Below are 15,612 nucleotides of genomic sequence, written 5' to 3'. Positions count from 1 at the left end.
ACTCACAGTCCCTCCTGCCTCAGCCTCCCAAGGGCTGGGATTACAGGTGTGCGCCACCACACCCGGCTTATAGCCTTCTTTTTTAGTAACTGCGACTTTGACAGCTGGAAGTAGAACTGAGTCTTAGGTGCTATCTAAACATAGTTTGCCTTTAAAGAGTTTCTCTTACTCCTCATGAAGATTCTTCCTCATCTTTTACCCTTTGTCTGAACTGCCACATTCCTGTCTTCTAATGGGTCAGCAGGGATAGCACATACTCAGGAGATGGCCCATGTTCCCGGTTTTGCCATTCTTGGTGGGGGGTTCCCTAAAAGCCTTCCTCATGGTGCAGGAAAGTAAAGTCAACAAGAGCTGTGCACCCTACCTTTTCATTAAGTAGTATCAAGCCGAGCAGGGGCCGCGACATAGACCACTGGTTCCTACAGTCTTCAAAGATGATAATGTTCAGCACCGTGGACAGCATCTGAAAGCAGAATTGAAGGTAGGGACCTACTGGTGGCTGCCCAAGGTAAGATGATAGATCCCAAATGGAGACATGGGTTAGGCTGAAGGCCTTTCCTGTGACAAATATTTGGCGAAGCTTCATTTTAGTCTTCTATTTATTTCATGGTTTCTTCTATGATATTTCCTCTCCTGTTCTTTGTATTGGTTTGATAATTTCATTTACAACTGGACCTTCCCCGTTCATTCTGACTCGTGGGGAATAGAATGGGTCAAGCAAACAGAAGTACAGTGGCAAAACCACCCTGTCCCTTTCAGGTACCAGTCTCGGAGCAAAAAGCTTTGTGATGTTTTGTGGATGAAATGGGGTTGTGAATTATTTTACTGCTACCGGACACTACAATGAACAATGGTGAGTTTGGCTAAGATATTATTGGCTTAAATATAATAATTTTAGCTAGGCTTGCTGATGGGGCCTATAATTCCAGCTACTCCAGATGCTGAGGCAGGAGGATCAGGAGTTTGAGGCCAGCATAGACAACTTAATGAGATTTTTCTCTCAAAATAAAATGTAAAGGATTGGGGATTTAGCTTAGTGCTCCCTGGGTTTAATTCCCAGTACCACAAATACAAAAACACCTCCTAAGATCCAAGTTCCGTATGTATGTATGTATGTATGTATGTATGTATGTATGTATGTATGTATGTATCTATCTATCTATCTATCTTGAGACAAGGTCTTGAGATGTGTTTCAAGGCTAACCTCAAACTATGTAGCCCAGGCTGGCCTCAAACTCATAGTGATCCTTCTGCCTCAGCCTCCTGGGTGGTGGGATTACAGGTGTGTGCCACCATGCCCAGCTTCCTTAATCTGTTGTAGTACTGTGGCTTCAAATTTTGTTATGTACAAATAAAATATAGACTGGCATATGGTTTGATCTGTGTGGTCAGTTACTTCTTTCTTGCATTCTGGTTCCTGTTTTTTCAGCTTTTCTACTTAGTGATTACTTAGCAAACTTGAAATCCACTACAATTTCAAGATTTCCCCTCAGCAGCATGAACCTGGCCATCCTGTCTGGACAGCCCTCTTGGAGAGGGCCCCCCACGGTGAGACACCCCAGCACCGCTGCCTAACCCTTAGCCTCCTCACCTGCTGGATCATCTCTGGATGCTGCTGCATGATGTGCAGAAAGCGGTCGCTCTCCTGATTCAGGGGCGTTGTTCTTTTTTTGGTGCTACGTGACAGCTGCTTGAAGAGGTATGTCACAATGTGGTCCAGGCAGGAGCAGCAGCCTGTGCATACCATGGTGTCTGGGAGAAAGGGGCAGGAGGAAGAGAGCTGATGGTGACTCGGCGGAGATCCCATGAGGTACCCAGCTGGACCAGCAATTGTGGCCACTGCAGCCAAGACCACTACTGAGGATATTTCCTATTAGCTTCTTAACCATTGCCATATAGCAAAGCCTGGTTTATAAGTCTGAAGCTGAAGGTAATGTAAACATTATTTAAATTATTGGCTTGATATATTTTAGATGTCTTCTAGTTCATTAAAAAAAAATTGTATGTGTTTTTACATCCAGCAAATGCTTCACTTGTGCTAGGTACTGCACTAAGTACTTTCTATCACCAACTTATACTCTGAAGGACTCCAGGAGGTAGGCGCTCCATTTATACACAAGGAAACCAGAGTTTGGAGGTTATGAGACCCCTTAAAGATAGCACTGCTAGTAACTCAGAGTTGAGATTAGAACCAAGAAGTCTGAGGTACGGGATTATGCTGAGTTACCTGGGGAGTACCGTGGAATCCAGCTTCATATGGCCTATGAGTATCTGTATTTGTTAGAATGCGACACATGTATTGTTTATTGGCAAAGCATTAAGGGGAGGGGGGTCCACAACTCCTCTGTGTGTTTAACCCAGGAAATGGGGCAGCACAACCTGTGGACCAGTGCAGACCAGGCGTGGCCAAGAGGCTTAGAAGAGAAAACAGTTCTGATTCTTGGAGGACTGACAGTCTGTGCTGAGGTTTCTGTCTTTGCAAGAAGATATAAAACAGCCTCCCAAAGCAAAGTCTTAAGCATTGATTGGACTATATTAGCTAGGCAGTACCCGTGACAAGTAATCGTGCATCACAGAAGTGGTGTGGCTACTTCTCAGTAGGTCCAAAAGTCGTTCTACATGCATTTGCAATATATAATTCTGCAGATGACTTAATCTGTTTTTCTTGGCCTAATATAAAAATGTTTTATTCTTTGAAAACACACACACACACACACACACACACACACACACACACACACACTCACTGTACAATCTTAAAATTTCTGGGAGGCAGCCAAAACAAAATAGTTAAGAGGAACCACAAGGCCTAGGATGGAAAAGCTAACAGAAGTAGTGGTGTAAAACCCTTTCACAAGTCCTACAGCATTTTGGAGTCCTAAATATGGCTACAGGCACCCTTTTCAATCTTCACATTTTCTCTTGCTTCTCTTTTTCAGCTTCATTTCTTTTCTGTTCTAACTCTTCTGTGTTTGTGCACTAGTCATCTGGACTTTTGGTTCCTTCTTGTCAAAAGTTTCTAGTGCTGCCTATCCCTACCACTAGGAACTGGGTTACATCTGTCTAGCTTTTACACAGACACTTTGATGCTAAGCCTTTCAGCCAGTCTTCCTGAGCCCACCCCTCAAAGCCAGGGGTTGAGGTATTTATTCTTCCTGAGGGGCAAGGAGAGGGGAGTAAGGTCAGTATGGGAAACAGGTAGCCGTGTGTTCATGTGTTTTATGTACCAGATACAAAGCTCCATAAGGACAGAGTCTGTGTTACTTACCCTGTCCTTAATGCCTTACAAGTGTCCAGGACTTAAGTTGGACAAGATATTGTTATAGGGCCAACTCCCCAAAGCAGTGTTCCCATGGATTGTCCCCTTCTGCTTAGTTCAGTGATACAAAGAAGCTGACCCAGGTGCTTACCAAGTGCAGTAAGTCCTTCAGAAATGGAAGAGAGAATATACATGATGACGTGAGGTTCCAGACTTGCGATAAAGTTCATATGGTCCTGGGTCAGGACTTCCAGTAATGAGTAGTAAGACTGGCTGAGCTTGGGGTAGTCCTGTGGAAGAGGAGGAAGAAGAAAATCGGCTTTGGCACCTGCCAGCATCAGCACGAAGGGTTATGTCCCTAAATGAAACAGCTTAGTTCCTTCCAGTTGGGAAACAAGAGATGGAGTGAAGAGCAAAAAGGGACTATTTTGGTAGTTTCTCCTGGTCTCAAGTGAAAAACACAGCATGAAAGGGAAACACTTCCAGTGAGGCTAAAGCTTACCAGGAGGTCACTGTGGGGAATGGAGAGGAGCAGCTTGATGAAGGTCTGCAGAGCGTTGTCAAGGGCGTCATCTCCATAGAGGCGGAAGACTCCGAAATTGACATAACTCCCGCTGAGGGCAGCCTTCAGCATGGAGAAGCAAATGGAGATGCCCTTGAGCTTCAGTGCATAGACCTGATCCTTTGGGACCTCTCCTAGTGTCAGGATGCGATTGCCTGAGTGGACATGTAAGGTATATAATCAGCCACACTGTGACTGAGTTTTTACACCATCTCACCCCTCCGAAGACAGACAGATTCCAGCAGGCCTTCTGTATTCTGTAGCAGCTGGTACACTCACACTTGTGGGTGAGGAACACAGCACCTGAGGGAGTGTTGTCCTGGCTACTGTCAGAAACAGCCCAAAAGGATATGGTGCATGCAGCATGGTGGCTCAGTCAGAACCCCCTCCCGGGTGTGCTACTCTAAAGCACCTACCATACATCGTGATCATTTTGCTGGTTTCTCGGAAGAGTAAGATGCCATTGGGGGAAGAGACATCAAACTGGAGCCGCTGAGATCTGAGCAGAGAACACAGAGGAAATAAAGTCAGGGTATTTCCTTAGGAGATGAGAGTCTTGGAGGACTCGGGTAGTCCTGCAAAGATGTGCAGGGTGTCCTGATGTGAAGACAACAAAGTTAGCTGAATGTATTTAACCAATGATGTAGTATCTTCAACATGCTAGATTCAAGTTTCTGCTACTCAAATTGAAAATATTTACAAGAAACAAAATAAGACAAAAAGGCAGCAGATGAAATCACTTTTGAAGTTCTTAATGTCTAGGAAGTTGAAGCAGGAGGATCATGAGTTTAAGCCCAGCCTGGGCAACTTAGCAAGACTGTCTCAAAAATATGACTGAAGTCATCGTGCTAATCACTTCTTGGTACTAATTCAGCCCTTCAGACATCAATTTACACCCCCGTTATGACTTCTGTGGCAACTAAGGGAGAGGCACAAGCAGTGTTACCATTTTATAAGAAAAGGTTTTTGAAATATTATTAACAAAGGGATTTGAAATATTATAACAGATGTCAGGCAGGGAAGGAAAAAATAATTTAAATCTTTAAATTTTTTTTGGTAGTGGGGATCAAGCTCAGGTCCTTGTGCTTGCGAAGCAGGCGGCAGACACAGATAAATCCCCGGCCTGCTGAATTTTTTTGGAGACAGGGTCTCACTACGTAGTTCAGGCTGATCTTGAATTTACTTTGTAGCCCAGGATGGCCTTGAATTCTCCACCATCCTCCTACCTTCTGAGTGATGGGATTACAGGCAAATGCCATCATACCTGGCTAGTTTTAAGTTCTGACTGTGAGATTAGAACACCTCTTCTCTTGTCTGCTCTACTCATTCAATTTGGTGAAACCTCAAACTCAAAAGCCTTTCTTGCCTTCCATCCTATTTCTAAAATATGCAGTGAACTCATCCAATTCCTATGTAGTCTCTGTACTCCTGCCCCTCTATGGCCCATTCTTCCCACTGCAGGTAGCCATGATGACACCTTTAAAAGAAGTAATTTTACAGCCTTGTCTAGAGCCCCCTAGCAGCTTCCCACTGCAATGACAATGAATGTCTGTTCGCTGCTGCTACTGTGCCAGGCACTAAGTGACCTGGCCTCTGCCCACTGCTTTGAGTCCTTCCACTGGGGCCTCGGCTCACCTGGGATGCAGCCACAGTGGTATTTTTCTGTCTCAAGCCCCAGCAAGCTCTGCTGCTCTTAACAAGTTTGCAGTTGACTTCTGTTTGGAATACTATTTGTGCAGGGACACTAAATCCTTGTCATTCGTATCCCAGCTTGAACATCACCTCTGACAGGCCTTCCCTTGCCTCCTGTTTCTGTCTTATTAACTCATTTGTTCCACAGCATCTAATCACTGAGGAAATTCCTTCTGTATTTCCTTTTTTTGGGGTAGTATGAGGGACTGAGCCCAGGGGTGCTCTTACTGTAGAGCTACATCCCCACCTCTTTTTAAAATTTTGAGACAGTCTGGCTAAGTTACCCAGGCAGAACTCCAATGTGCAGTTCTGCCTCAGCTTCCCAGGTAGTGGGGATTACAGGTGTGCACCATAGCACCCATCTTGTCCTTATTTTTACGGTCTGTCTTTTGTACTACATGTGAGGAGACAGCAGAGATTCCGCCCAGCACAACTGTTAGGAAGTGGCTTGGCAAAGACTGGGCATTCATAGATACCTATTTTAGAAATGAGTAACTCTTGAATGTAAACCTCATTCAAGGTCATGGCCTCCCTGAGCACTTCTCACCCCCCACACAGAGGCAGGTTCAAAAATTAATTCTGTCACAGTCCCATGAGAGACAGATGCACACACTTGAAATTCTAGCAAAGCTAAGATGCTGACTTTTTCGTTTTTATTGGTGGTGTGTATTTGTGATATATAATTACATGAATTCTGGGGAATTGGTATGTACACATACTGCTTTAATCATGCTTACTCGCCATCCCCTTTTCGAGAGTCTTCCTCCTGTTTCCTGCCATCTCTTTTATTTTGCTCTTTAGTTATATTTTGAGTTGGACATATCTAAAATTTGGTGTCTTAAGAAATTTTTCTCACTTTTTAAAAGTAAATCTTAATGACTTTTTTTTTTGTACTGGGGACTGAACTCAGATCCTTGCACTTGCAAGGCAGGCACGATGCTACTAAGCTAAATCCCCAGTCCTCTTACTGACTTATTGATACTGATAGTTTCAATTTGCCTGATAAAAAAACTTTTTTTTGTTTTGAGACACACTTTCACTTTGTAGTTCAGGCTGGTCTTGAACTCACTATGTAGCCCAGGCTGGTCTGGAAATTATGGTGATCCTCCCTCTTGTTTGTCTCCTGACTGCAGGTGGGTACCAACACACCAGGCAAACTTTTCTTAATAAAGATTATTTTAAAACATTCCATTTTCTTCTCAAATATCTCTACTCTGAATTGTGCCAGACAGAGCACCCCTGCCACATATTTTTATATCTGTACCAAGGAGTCAGAATCTTGGTTGTCAAACTTCTAATAAGAACAGAACACCTAGGAGTCTGTTTTCTGCATCAGATACGGCATTGTGTGGTTGGGGATACCTGTCCTACATACAAACAAACAAACCCTGTGAGGTGTCCAAATTTGACAGCAGTGCATCTCCTTATCTCCCACAATCTGCTCAAACGATAGATAAAGCACATTCTCTTGGGGCTTTCTCAGGTAAGGGCAGCTATACTCTTGGGATGGCATCCTTCTGCTCACCTGTTATGAACCAGTTCAGCCATCAGCTTGAGCACAGGTGTGGTGCAGGCTGGATCATGGTACCAGAGCTCAATTGCTCGCTGGAGAATTGGCATGTAGGATGGGTATCTGTAAATGGCAAGCTAAGGAAGAATTTTTGAATCCAGAAAAATATAGAATTTAAAATAATTAGTCCTAGCCAAGCACAAACTCAAATTATAGTTTCTCTATTTCCTGTTTCTTGGTTGCTGACCATGGAGTCTTTCTATCTAGAAGATGCTACAGTGACTGCATATCCTTTAACCTCTAACAGGTATCTAATAACACATTTTAATGTGCACAGTGGCCTTTCTTCAGTAGGACAATGCATTTCACATTGTTATTAACCCTTTACTACTGTAAGCTAAGTGATACTCCCTTTCTGTAACTGCTGGAAAAACAGAAGCACTCCAACTTGTAGCCATCTTCTTTCCTTAAACAGATTTGAAATGATCTGTTCAATGCCATGAAGTCAGTTATTATACTTAATTCCAACAGTTTTTTTTTTAAATTGATTGGAATCCAAAAGAAAGGTATGGCAGACTTTCTGGATAACTCTTCATCTTCTTGCCTTGCCACACCTCCTGCCCTCCCTCCTCCGCCTTCCAGTGACTCCATCACCAGTCACAGTTAAGGCTGGGGAAGTGTATTCCTAATTTGAGTTAGGATACATCCATTCAAACAGCATCATGAAGCTGGTCTTGGCATTGAAGGCGAAAGCTATCCCTCTCAGGTCTCTCACTAGGCCAACTAGAGTTCGCTGTAGTAGAAGGCAAAAATAGTTAATAGAGGAAAAACCAATCCATAACCATCTGGTAGGGACTTTACACTTCTGTAACCAAATTATTTCTTCCCATTCAACAAATATTTCTTGCCCACTCTTCCATGCTAGAATACGATCTTTTTACTTAAAAATTAGTTCTGGAGTGCTCACTTCAGCAGCACATAAACTAACAAATTTGTTCTGGAAGCTTGTTATTCAGATTGAGCCTCTATTATAATAAAATGTGAAATGTGAAATGCTCCAAAATCTGAAACTTTTTGAGCGTTGACTCAAAAATGATGCCACAGGGCGAGGGATTTAGCTAAGTGGTTCCACTGCCTGCCTTGCAAGCACAAGGACCCATGTTCGATCTCTAGTACCAAAACAAAACAATGCTGCCACAAGTGAAAAATTCGACACCACGGGCTTTGTTTCATGTATAAAATCTTAAAAATACGATATAAGATAAATCCTTTGGTTATGTGTATAAGATACATATGAAACATAAATGAATTCTGTGTTTATATTTGGGCCTGATCCCTAAAATACCTCATTTATATGTAATTAGATATTCCAAATTCCAAAAGAAATTCTAAAATCTGAAATGCTCTGGCCCAAACATTTCAGATAAGGGATATGCAACCTAGATTAAGAAAACAGGATGGATCATAGCTTACAGCAAAAAGTCTAATAAGTACTAAATTGTATTTAAGTAGAAAAGTAAAAATCAAATAAGAACAGAACACCCCAAACATTCAAATGGTATAGGGGGTTAAAAAAAGGGCAGAAGAGCCATCTTTTTTTTTTGGTACCAGGGATTGAACTTGGGACCTTGCAACTGCCAGGCAGATGTGGAGCCACTGAACTAAATCCCTGGCCCAGAAGAGCCTTTCAAAAGGTCTGTATCCCGAGGGAACTCAAATGCAGGCCATTATCAGGAGGAAACAAGGGGAAGTCTACACAGTATCTTCCCTTTGGCTGGGGGACTGGAAATAAGACTGTTAAGTTGAACCTTGGAGTAGTAAAGTACTGTACTTTGCTTTTACAGGAAAACAGAGGCTTAGAGACCAAATCCCGTAGTTGTGCTGTTAGATGCCAAGGGGCTTGGATGAGAACTTACAGCACACATCAAGACTCCAAATCTTATACTCTCTTCTCAATAATACTTTTGACTGGGGGTCCAGAACAGCAATAAGACTGTATTTTTTTTTTTTTGGTACCAGGAATTGAACTCAGGACGTTGTGCTTGCCAGGCAAGTGCAGCACCACTGAGCTCCATCCCTGGCCTTTAATAAGACTAATTTTAAACTGTAGTGGTCATTAATAATAATCACTACAGGGCTGAGGATTTAGCTCAGTGGTCCCACTGCTTACCTCACAAGCACAAGGACCTACGTTCAGTCCCTGGTCTCAAAAAACAAAACAAAAAAACACTACACATGTGAAAAGCCTGTTTTAAGCAAACAGATCTACTCTTGTGCTGATACCACAAGCTCAATTTTCCAGTCTAAGACATAATCTAAAAGACTGATTACACGGAACACAACAAAGATGTGGGTGACCACTCCGGTCCATGGTGAGGCTGCCCCCCCACACCTACCAGTGCTGAGAAGAAACCTGGGGTCTTGTGTATGCTAGGCAAGAGCTCTAACACTGAGCTACAGCCTCATCCTGAAGGTTCTTAAATTGTGTCATTTGCTTTGTAAGGGATTAACATGGGGGGAGGGGCTAAAATTCAATGATATCCCTCAGCTAAATTCTTGATACTGGTTGATACCACAGCCTAATTTACTGGTATGTTTGTTCCACATTAACCTTTCTTGGTTTGAATGGTACCCATCTGAGGAAGGTGCTGGATGAAGTGGTGTTCTCTTGATTATCCTGACAATTAAAAGGAGAACTTCAGAATGTTAGATAAAGCCTGGCCATTTTTCTGGCAAATTCCCAGCTATTTGCCAGCTCTACAGATTGCCTTGGTGCCCTTGTGAACACTGCAAAGGCATACCCAGTACTGATATCCTGGTCCCTGCTGATCGGGGAATATCTGGTCAGGAGGCCCGGTGTGTGTAAAGTGAAAAAATGAGGAAAATAACAATCAAGAACAATAATTTTGAGAGGCAGAAATGGAAAAACTAAAAGTAATTTAAGATTACATATAGAAATCCAAAGAAAGCCGGGCGTGGTGGTGCACGCCTGTAATCCCAGCACTCGGGAGGCTGAGGCAGGAGGATTGCTGTGAGTTTGAGACCAGCCTGGACTACATAATGAGTTCCAGGTCAATCTCAACTACAAAAAAAACAAAAACAAACAAACAAACAAACCACACACACAAAAAAAACCTAAAACCCAACAAAACAAATCCAAAGAAAAAATCTTAATGGGAACAAGAAATTACATGGAACCAAATGATAATGAAATGTTACATATTAAAACTTGTGCAATCTGAAGCTCTGTTTCACCACCATATCAACACTACTAAACTGTACGTGTAAAACAGGATGGTAAACTTTGTATTTTTTTACAATTAAAAAAAATACTTGTGGAGTAATATGCTTAGAGGCATTTACAGTTTTAAATGATTTATATTGGGAGAGAGGAAGGTCTGAAAAGTTAACAAGTTAACTCTGGCAGGGTTGATCTAGAAAAACAATGAAAGCACTAATACGCAGTATTAAAAATGAAAAGGGGACAGAAAGGTACAGCAGCGATTAAAAAGGCAGTAAGAAATCTACAAATAACTATGATAACACATTTAAAAACACAGATTAAAAACGCTAGGCTTTATATAGCTCTGCTGGCTCTTTTTTCCCCTCCAGTACTGGGGAAAGAACTCAGAACCTTGCACTTGCCAGGCAGGTATGGTGCCACTGAGCTACATCCCTGGTCCTCTGCTGGTTAACTTGAGAATCCCAAGAGCCCAAGAAATAAGTAAAAAGCAATGCAAGAGCTGAAGTATGGCCAGCATTGTTTTCTGCAGCATAGCAGCACTGTTTTTTCCCATTAGGGAGGGACTGGCCCCAACCAGAAGCTGGTCACTGGTGGGTGAAGGACTCACCTTTGCCTCTTGCTCGTTGAAAGTGTTAGTGCTAAACATCTGAGCCACAGCCTCAAATGCTGCTGTGAGCGGCAGCATGAACTGCTCATACTGATCTTCATCCTCTCCTGCAATGGAAACAGCCCTGGGTGTGACTCTGCTACCAAGAAGGGCAAGCTGTGTGTGCTTGAGAAGTACATGGCATGAAGGATAAGCAAGCCCCAGGATAATTCACGGCGTTCTCTACTATTTCAACAGGCCTTAGTCATTTAGAATAAAATGTATACATAGAAACCAAAATTTAAACTAACAAATGACAGAAATTGTCTAGTGCAGGTTTGTCCTAAGGTTTTGAGGCTGAGCACAGTATCAGAGATTCGGCTGTGTATAAGGTGCTACTCAACTTGTTGACTGATGCCTGCAGTGAGAACTAAAGTCAGCTGACAGAGGTTGATGTGTGAGAACTAGCTGAAACTCAAACGTGAAAGAGGCACGTGTGAAGGCTTTCCTCACACTTCTCTTAGTAATCTTTCATAAACTTAGGAGGTTTTGTAATATTTTTTAGGAGGATTAAATTCAAAGTTTGAAATTAGAATATCACTGGGCTTCAATTATTAGTTGGTGCAAAACTACTATCATCACCACCAGTACCAGAACCCTTCTGCTCACACATGCGAGAAACCTCTGCTGACTCCCAAGTGGGTCTACACCTCAGTGTGGGGGAGGTACAGGCAAGCAAGAACACAGGCAGAGTCTCAATTCACAGTTCCTTATTTTATAGATAAGAAATGTCACATATTAAAATAGTACAGGTCTTTTAAATTTAAGGGTCTAAGTTGCCCGGGCTGGCCTTGAACTTCTAATCCTCCCAGCTCAGCCTCCCTTAGCAGCTGGGACAACACTCACGTGCTACTGTGCCCAGGGACAAAGAGAATTTTAAAGCCACGTTTATCAGATGAAAACTTTTGAGAGCACACTGTTACTCTCTTCCAGTTAGAGACCATGATGGCAATGATGTGTTCTTGGTAAACTCTGACTGTTATCTCAGATGTTTTTGTTACTGTTGAAACAACAGAGATTTCCCCCACATCTGGTTCTCTGTTCTCAAATAAAAATTTAGAACAGTGCCAGATTACTTTAGGAGCCTCTACATATATTGCAGTACCTAAATCCACCATGAGGAGACGCCCAAGTGCTGTGTAGAAGGTAGTCCGACACCGCATGTCTGTCAGGTTGGACTGATTGTTAATACCCAAAAATGAAAAGTGCTCGCTCTATTAAAAAAAAGAAAACAAGTTAAAAAGGTAAAAACATGGGTCAGAGGCAGAATGCAAGACAGTAATTTGAGAATTACTGAGCTCTTTCAAGCTAATGGCTCTACAATCATTCTTTAAGGATCTGAGGGTATTTTTATTTATTACTGTGGTTGTTACCTACTGCCAATGTATCTCAAGTATGAACAGTAGTAGGTGACTCCAACACAATTGAAGTCATCTTGAAGCCAAGGGCATCTCTGATGAGAGTAAGTATAATCTGGCAGTGTGACAGCAGTCAGGGACTGCAGTCTGCAGCAGCAGCACCCAGGGCCTCAGTGTTAACATAGTTATGTGCTGAGAAGCATGTGTGGGTGGCTGGAGAGAGGACAGGAAGAAGCTGAAATCACTCACCGTGTGATTGTTCAGCATGAACTGTACCGCACTAAGCTTCACTAGCTTCCTTACACTACTGTACGTGAAGACGAAGGGAGAAGGTCAAGGAAAGTATGAAGCAAACCAAGACTCTTTCAGGCAGATGGAAACACTTGAGGATTAAGTACAATTTACTCAAATACCGTTTTTTCCTCAACTACTTCATTGTACCATTGCCAAATAAGAAAAAACGGGTTCTCTTCTAAGCAAAGTTAACTGATTTTTAGGAAAAGAAAAAACCCAGGAGTTCTCCAAAGAATCATGACTGCCCTAGAGTAATTTTCCTTGGCCTTAGAGCCCTACCTGTGGCACCCACTATGCAGAACAGCACTAGCCACATACAATTTTTTGGGAGAACTGAACTGAGAACAAAACTGCTGCGTTTTTTCCAGGTTTTACTGCTCTTGAAGACCCCAGCTTGTGAAAGGCTTCGGCAGATGTACCCAAGTCAAGAGGCAGCACAGCTACTTCTGTCACAAAGCTTGGCATCAGGCCCTTTCCACCAATCAGCTCAAGGACTCTGTTTGCACAAAGAATGCTGCAACCTCAGTCACAGAGCATGGGTACCGGTGGGCTAGGTCCCCTGGGTATTTCTGGGCTTCAGCACTAGGCAGGGAAAAATGTGTGGTGGTGTGTTGGTTCATTTTGGTGGTTCTGGAGTTGGTGTGGGTACTGTCTTAGACTCCCAGGAAAATGGAAGATACGCCAGCTAAACAGGTGTCAGCAGCTGGTACTACACACCACTTTCTGCTGTGCACAGGAGCTAGCTTAGAAAAGGATATCCAATGGAGAGGTCATTGAGAAGCTGTAGTGTCTTGGAGGTGATTGGTTCACAGCGGCCCCAATACTTCAAGTTGGTGATGCTGGAGGACAAAAAGAAAAAAAAAAAAGCAAGAGACACTTTTGACTTGCCTGGTTTTCTTGAGGACTGGGAGAAGAAGAAAATCATCCATCAAAAGTCACCACACATCTGCATCACCAATTCACAGACATCACGACCACAAAAAAAAAAAAAAAAAAAAAATGGGTATAAAATCTCCGTACTTACATTTGGTTGACTAGAAAAATTATCCTTCAGATAATCTTCACTACTTGGTTCCAAAGCTACACTGGCCCATACCCAGGCCCTTGGAATTCTGGGGCACTCCAGGGCTGATTTCTGCAGCAAGGGCAAGAGATTTCTGCGGCAGTGATACATGCAGACGTCTGCAATTCTGCACCTGCACCATCCACCGTCAGCTGCAGAATTCTAGTAGCCCTTGCTTCTGGATACTTGGCTGGCAGAGTCCTTTAGACCCCCTTTGCTTTTTTCATCTTAAATTATTAACCAGCTCGTGGATATGAGTGTTTATGGCTAGGAGAGTTGAAAGGGGTCAAAATGTCACTTTGCACACAGCCCCGGGTAATACACTTTGGCTCTTAGTGTGTGCACAGATAAATTGAGCTAATAAAAAGGGAAAAATGTAACCCCCCCAAAAAACAAAACGAAAACAAACAAAGGGCCAATCAGGACTGCCAACTTTGTAGACAGATCAAGTAACAACACTAGATTTTGCAGACTCAAGACTTTCAGAGGGTGTGATGCTTCCTGAGAAGAGTAAGCCCACCTGAAAGAGGGCTTCCCTGGGGTCATAACCATGGAAATCAGCACCAGAAAGCAAATGCCTACTCTGGGCATTCTGGGCAGCTCGGCGACTGGCTGAGATGCTGAGCACCAATTACTGGGGAGGAAGTTCCATTTTGCTAATGCCATGACATGGCTTCACCTGTGATTCTAGAGGCTAAAGAGGAGATTCTGTGAGATTCTGTACAAGCCTGGAATGCTCTGGGGCCGGGCCATATCTCTAAGCACAGCTTGTCACACACTCAAATGCACAATTTTCTGACGCAAACGATCAATGCTGGAATACCCAGGCAGTGGCAGCACAATGCCAAGATCACATTTTACGGTTGCAACAGGACTGCAAGGGCCTCTTGCTGATGGCAAGCTGAAACACTTACATTTTTCCTATGAAAACGCTTAGGACCATGGTCTCATCATTCAAGCCCAGAACTTCTGAGAGTCGACGGTACAGCTGGTATAACATTAAAGGAAGAGAAAGCAACCAGTAACTATGGATTAGAACAATCACATCCTCAGACTGTTTTTCCGCACACAGGGGTAAGATGTGCCAAGAAAATGGACAACAATCCTGAGGCACACTTGCTGAAGGGATGGGCCAGTTTCTGAGAAGTGAATTCTTTCTGGTGCCCTTCAATCCTGAAATCACAAAAACTCTGCCAAAATCTTCTGCTGTTCTGAACATTAATTCATGTTTAGAGACTAGCAACTGCCAATTTGGGGGAGAACAAACAGATGTTTTGACTGGCCATTTCTTAAGCATATGGAGTAGTAGAAAAAGGAACTCGACTCTTTGATAAGTCTCCCAGAATTCTACAGACTTAGAGAAAACATTTGGACTATCCCAATACCTAAAATCTGGAGCCTGTCTCTCAACTGGTATTAATTGTTTCCCTGTTTCCACACGCAAGAAATGAGAACTAAGTGGGGCGGATTATGAGTCTGTTACCTTCGAGGATTTCTGCACCTGGTCCCCAATGTAGATCTTACGAAACTGTTCAAAGAAGCTCAGCATGGCCAATTCAAGCTTCTCGTTACCTGCCTGAGCTAGGCGGGAGTCCGTTAGGTTCATGAGCTGGAGCACCCTAGAGGAAGAGGAGCAGTGATTTGACAGCAGTGTACCCTGGTCACTCTAGACAATCCAAGCTACCGCGACTGAGTCAACCATGCACCCTCCCCTTACTCATCTTAGCTGAACAGCATTCTCTGCTCTGGAGAGAGAATAAAAATCCCCATTCCTGTGCCACAGGGACCACAACCAAGACATGAATGGCTACATATTTGTGCACTGAGACAGAATTCATAATGAGTTTAGGAATACTGGAAAAACACTGATGGGAGGGAAATGGTCTTTCTTGAAACTTTTATGATATACTGGGTAATTTTTTTTGCACTTCAGTTCATCTATACCAAAGAGGGAGCTTGGACTAGAAAAGTGATTCTCAATATT

General features: G+C 43.0%; 1 protein-coding gene across 2 annotated transcripts in view; it reads right to left on the bottom strand.

Moving 5' to 3' along the window:
• Xpo7 (exportin 7) overlaps positions 1 to 15,612 on the bottom strand; it is a 38,807-nt gene that overhangs the window by 3,290 nt on the left and 19,905 nt on the right. For both annotated transcript variants that reach the window (XM_019207635.1, XM_019207638.1), the window contains exons 14-26: positions 15,112 to 15,247; positions 14,543 to 14,616; positions 13,324 to 13,404; positions 12,521 to 12,584; positions 12,019 to 12,127; positions 10,875 to 10,981; positions 7,728 to 7,816; positions 7,039 to 7,146; positions 4,238 to 4,320; positions 3,762 to 3,976; positions 3,411 to 3,549; positions 1,592 to 1,752; positions 365 to 463 (exon numbers count right to left, since the gene is read on the bottom strand). In XM_019207635.1, the coding sequence (XP_019063180.1) occupies positions 365 to 463; positions 1,592 to 1,752; positions 3,411 to 3,549; positions 3,762 to 3,976; positions 4,238 to 4,320; positions 7,039 to 7,146; positions 7,728 to 7,816; positions 10,875 to 10,981; positions 12,019 to 12,127; positions 12,521 to 12,584; positions 13,324 to 13,404; positions 14,543 to 14,616; positions 15,112 to 15,247 (1,465 nt within the window). The remainder of the gene's footprint in view (positions 1 to 364; positions 464 to 1,591; positions 1,753 to 3,410; positions 3,550 to 3,761; positions 3,977 to 4,237; positions 4,321 to 7,038; positions 7,147 to 7,727; positions 7,817 to 10,874; positions 10,982 to 12,018; positions 12,128 to 12,520; positions 12,585 to 13,323; positions 13,405 to 14,542; positions 14,617 to 15,111; positions 15,248 to 15,612) is intronic.

The sequence above is a fragment of the Fukomys damarensis genome, unplaced genomic scaffold, assembly GCF_012274545.1.
Source record: "Fukomys damarensis isolate Sample0158 unplaced genomic scaffold, DMR_v1.0_HiC HiC_scaffold_18, whole genome shotgun sequence".
NCBI lineage: Eukaryota > Metazoa > Chordata > Mammalia > Rodentia > Bathyergidae > Fukomys > Fukomys damarensis.
Note: the sequence above shows the minus strand (reverse complement) of the source record. Positions and strands in the feature narration are given on the sequence as shown.